Source organism: Penaeus japonicus, unplaced genomic scaffold (genome assembly GCF_977035675.1).
Source record: "Penaeus japonicus unplaced genomic scaffold, GWHDUDI00000001_assembly GWHDUDI00000011, whole genome shotgun sequence".
Lineage (NCBI taxonomy): Eukaryota > Metazoa > Arthropoda > Malacostraca > Decapoda > Penaeidae > Penaeus > Penaeus japonicus.
In genome coordinates, this window is record NW_028234413.1 from 3,499,097 (window position 1) to 3,504,096 (window position 5,000).

General features: G+C 30.8%; 1 protein-coding gene across 4 annotated transcripts in view; it reads left to right on the top strand.

The window, feature by feature from the left end:
- LOC122255506 (uncharacterized) overlaps positions 1–4,338 on the top strand; it is a 14,453-nt gene extending 10,115 nt beyond the window's left edge. For all 4 annotated transcript variants that reach the window (XM_043019631.2, XM_086541517.1, XM_043019630.2 and 1 more), the window contains exons 8-11: positions 1–82; positions 739–898; positions 1,325–1,426; positions 1,762–4,338. The exon at positions 1–82 is cut by the window's left edge and continues 51 nt beyond it. In XM_043019631.2, the coding sequence (XP_042875565.2) occupies positions 1–82; positions 739–898; positions 1,325–1,426; positions 1,762–1,836 (419 nt within the window). In that variant the 3' untranslated portion in view covers positions 1,837–4,338. The remainder of the gene's footprint in view (positions 83–738; positions 899–1,324; positions 1,427–1,761) is intronic.
- The last annotated feature ends 662 nt before the right edge of the window (positions 4,339–5,000 follow it).

Sequence of the window (5,000 nt, forward strand, 5' to 3'; positions counted from 1 at the left end):
GCTACCCAGCACCTAACAGAAGATGCAAATTGAAGCTGGTTATGAAACTGAACATGGAGGATGTTCATCATATATGGGAAACGTGAGTAACGTTCTTTCATTTGACTGATTTATTTATGTATTTTTTGTTTTGTTTTTGCATATGGATTGAGAAGTTGTTTTTGTTTTTCTTGTATTTTTGGAGATAGATGTTTCTATTATTTTTTTTTTTTTTTTTTTTTTTATAAAATTCCAAAGTTAAACCACTAGAGCCTTTCCAAAACCAAAATTGGAAGAAAATTTTGATAATTTGATATGAAAAGTACACCATTTGTTTGTTTGCAGGCCATGGCTTTGAATCTGAAGTATTGCTTAGATTTTATAGCATAAAAATTATTTATGCATTTAACATTTTTTAAAATTTTGAATTGCAAAATTCTATGGCCTCTGAAAGATGAGCATTTCTAAGGGAAAATAAGAATTATCATCTCAATAAAAAGAGACAAAACTTTTTTAAAGATTTAAATTTTCTAAAGATTAGAACAGAAATTAACCCATTGATTATAGCAGTGTATTGATAATTACATGTACTGTCAGGTTTATTACAATTTTTTTATTGTTGTTGCTATTATGTTTTTTAACACAGGAAAGGCTCCACAAGGGCTTACTCACCAAGGAGTCAATTCATAGGCCTACCTGACCTACTATGGTCATTATCACATGCATGTATGTATTTATTTGTTTGTTTGTTTGTTCCAGTATTGTCGATAGCAGTCGTGGTGAAATGAGTGTTGAAGAATTGCAACTATTCTTCAATACAATAAGTGACTGTGCACAACAGTTGACATTCCTTCCAGCCGAGCTTCTTCAATTGCATCAGCTTAATACGCCCTGTTTGAGTATCACGTCTGCTGGCAAGGTTGGTACTTGTTTGGATTTTTATAAAAGTATGATATTTATGAATTGAATTATTATTCCTTTTGATGTGATGAGCATGTCCTCTATATCAGGGAATAGATATTTTACATTTTTACATGATTCACTGTTGTATGTGATTATGTTACTTGTTTGATTAAATATGGAAGGAAATTTACCTGTAAAGGAATTTAGACAAAAGATGATTAATTTTATTTGTACCAAAATCTTTTTATTAGCATAGAAGGATTTAATTTTTGTGAGACTTTAATCTTTGTAACCAGCAAAACATAAAAAAAATAACAATTGAGTAAGAAAAATGATAATAACACATTATGCTTTGATAATGTTTTGTTCATATTGCAAAATAGGTTATTTTGATGATGTTCTTACATACGTTAAAAGCTAATGACTACCTTTGAATTTACAGGTTAAGCTGACTTGTGTAAGAAGTGCATCAATTGTAGTGAATCACTTGATAGATGTTTTTATCCAGACTATGAATTGCTCTGCTCTTGAGGATCACCTAATAGTAAGTATACATATATATGTGTGTGTATGTCTGTTTGTGTGCGTGTGTGTGTGTGTGTGTGTGTGTGTGTGTGTGTGTGTGTGTGTGTGTGTGTGTGTGCGCGCGCGCATATTTGCTCATGTAATTACATACATGTGTGTGTCTGTCTGTTTTTCTTTTCTTTTCTTTTCTTTTTTCTTTTTTTCTTTCTTTTTTTTCCATTGAGTTTCTCTTTCTTATTACTATACATTTGCAGTTGTGTAAATATACTATGCTAATAGTCTGGTAGGTGCCAACTATGCATAATACTGTAATATTATTCACCAGTTCTAAACCACAGTTTTCTTTTGTTTCAGAAGGCAGATGAAGACAGTGAAAGTGAGACAAGTGTGTTCATGACAGATGATGAAGACAAAGATGAAGCTAGTTAAAGAATTGTAAATAGAAAGCCTAGTTTTAAGTTTCTTAACTGTCACTATTTGTTTTATTTGTATGTGTACATAACACAATCACTTCCATCCATTATTGTGAAGACATTTTAACAGCCTTTTAGATAATGTGTAAATAGGAGTGCCTATTAAGGTTGCTAATTTATGTGAAGCATTACCCCAATATCTTTATTATTTTTCACAGATAAACACATGTGAAAGTGATGGACTCATTTTGCAATTGATTTATTTGTTGTTGTAATTTGGTTGAATGGTTATTAAGGACTAACTTAACATTTGCAGTTCATCCAAGCATGTTTGTTATCCACTTGTCTTTAAGATTGCAAGAGGTATCTGTTTGTTCAATCTGTATGCTTCATGTCTAGAATTAACTTGTGTAGTTTTGTGACCAGTAGGCTTGTGTAGCCTACTGAAAAAAATGTGCAGCAGAATCTCCTAACAATCTGTAATAGTGAATAATGCACTTAAATGAACTCAGATGGAAAGTACCATAACAAAAGGCATATTGCGTCAGGAGTCATCTTAATTTTACTCGGATCATAACGTGTGTAACGTCTGTAATCCAAGTGGGCAGATATGTAGATATTTCAAGTATGACTTTTTATTTCATCTTTATGATCTATATTTACCACAATTAATCATGCTCTATTTTTTCAAAAGTCTATTTTATTTTTTTGTCAATTATTTATTCTTCATTCTTCTCAATGGAATACAAGCAGTGGTTGCAGATTTGCACCACGAGACTTTATGGTTGTAGGAAATATTTTGGCATGAAGCTTCTCCCAAATATGTTAGGTAGTAATCAATGGTTATACTTTTGGTGTGGGTAAAAAGCTAGAAGTGTATTTGCAGCTTTTTGCCATGATTATCACATGAAGTTAGATTATCATTCTATTTTCCTAAAGATGAAGTAGTATGTACATACAATATATAATCTGTATCTCAACCAGCAACTAAACTTATGTTATTCAGATTCAAATGGATTTCATGGAATAGTTTATGATGCCCCAATTACTTTGTTTTCTGTTGCTCTGTATTTGATCATTGCCTTCAGAAAAATAATGTTTTGTCAACACCTTGCTTTGGGTTTATGTGACTGATCGGCTTTGCCTTGCTCGTTGCTTAATACTGACCAAGCAACAACTTGAGTGTGTTTGATCACTTGTATATTAAGTACAAAGAAACCCTTTTTTGAAGATTGCATAATAGGCCAACTAAAGTAAAAAAACAAATTTATAAGTGAGAATTGATATCTTCACAGAGCAAGGTATTAAATGATTTTGGTATTATATATCTTCATCAAGATTTCATGTGGTTATAAAGATTGATCATGAAAATGCATCAATATTATTCTTTCTCTGTTAAGTTATTGATAATCATTTATGCCTTTTTCTAAATTTGTCTCAATGAACTCTGTTCTGGGTAATAACTAAATTGAATTTGAAATTGTGATAACTTTTCTTTACTTGGTTATTCATACATTTACCCATGAGCTTAGAAGAGACTGGTCAGCAAATTTTCTTTTTATAACTAAAGGCGGTTTTATTTAGGATTTTTTATCAGCATTTTATTTTACGATGTATATCCTCAAGCACTGTTTAACCCGTAAACAACTGGTGACAAGATATCACATCAAGTGGTGGCAGCGTCAGCATATAGCATATAGCATATAGCATATAGCATGTAGTGCTTGGCCGCGGCCAGTGCGGATGAGAATCCCAAGGCGTTAGGCTTATGCGTTTGAAATATTCCGGCGTTTCGACCATTTGGAGCCAAAATAGCCCTGTCATTAACGGGTTAAAAACAAGTGTGTCAGGATCAAGTCTAAAGGATACTAATGTATATCTAATTAGAAACCAAATAATGAAAATGACAGAAACCTTAATATTTTCTAATGTATTGTTCATAGTGTTATTCGGCAAGAAAGTATGCCATTGAACCGAACTATACTCTAATTTTCAGACATATGTTGGCATATCTTTAGAAGACTTGGAACTTGCTAATTGTGAACCAGGTTTAAAGCATGTTTCTTATCTTATCCTTTTTAATGTTCATATTTTCTGTGTCTGCTTTTCATAACTTTGACCTGGGTTTGATATGTTAGGAAACATAGATTAGTTTTTTTTTGTTTTTTAATGCAACATTTTCTTCAGTAATGTTTAATTTGCCTGTGTTTAAAGAGGTATGTTCCTTGAAAGTTCAGTAACATACCTTAGTTACTTTTTACAAAAATGTACAGTTATGGAGGCTTTAAGTTTTTATAAGGGTATATAGATATCTAAGTTATGATTTGTTTTATGATTATTATCATCATCATCATCACTCATTTTCACTATTATCATCATCATCATTATTGTAATCATTTTCATCACCCTCACGATTTTCTATGAATGAACTGCATTTTTAATTTTGTTCTTATACTTGTCTCTAGATTCTAGAACTCTAGAACTAAATGCTCATAAATAATAAAGATTTCTACCATTCTGTTACATTAACTTTTCCCTATCTATTTATCTATCTATATGTGTGTGTGTGTGCATATATATATATATATTATATATATATATATATATATATATATATATATAATATATATATATATATATATATACATATATATATATATATATATATATATATATATATATATATATATATATATATATTTGTGAAGCCAGATTCATATCTTATGAAAACCTATAATTTCTTGTATGTAGACATGTCTCTTACAATGTTTACATTTCAAATTTTGTTGACTATAAGCTACCCAAAAAAGGGTGTTTTATATTTGCAATGAAAGCAAAGAGTATCACTGGTCCGACATCCTTAACTGAAAAGATTTACCACCCTGATACCTGCAGGAGCATCCATTATATGCAAAGGATAAATAAGGAGAACCAGTATCAGGTTTCAGTTAGAATTGGTCCTTTTGCATGTTCCATTGTTGCTCCTTTGACTTACTTCAGATGTCAGGTATAGCTGACAACAGGTTTATTAGGTGTAAAAGATAAAACAAATAAAAAACTCACTGCTCTTATATGTTGCTAGGCCTCTTCTATAAATGTCATTTATCAATACATATACATATATACATCTATCTATCTATTTATATATATTAACCCTCTCTGGACGGTATACATACTGTA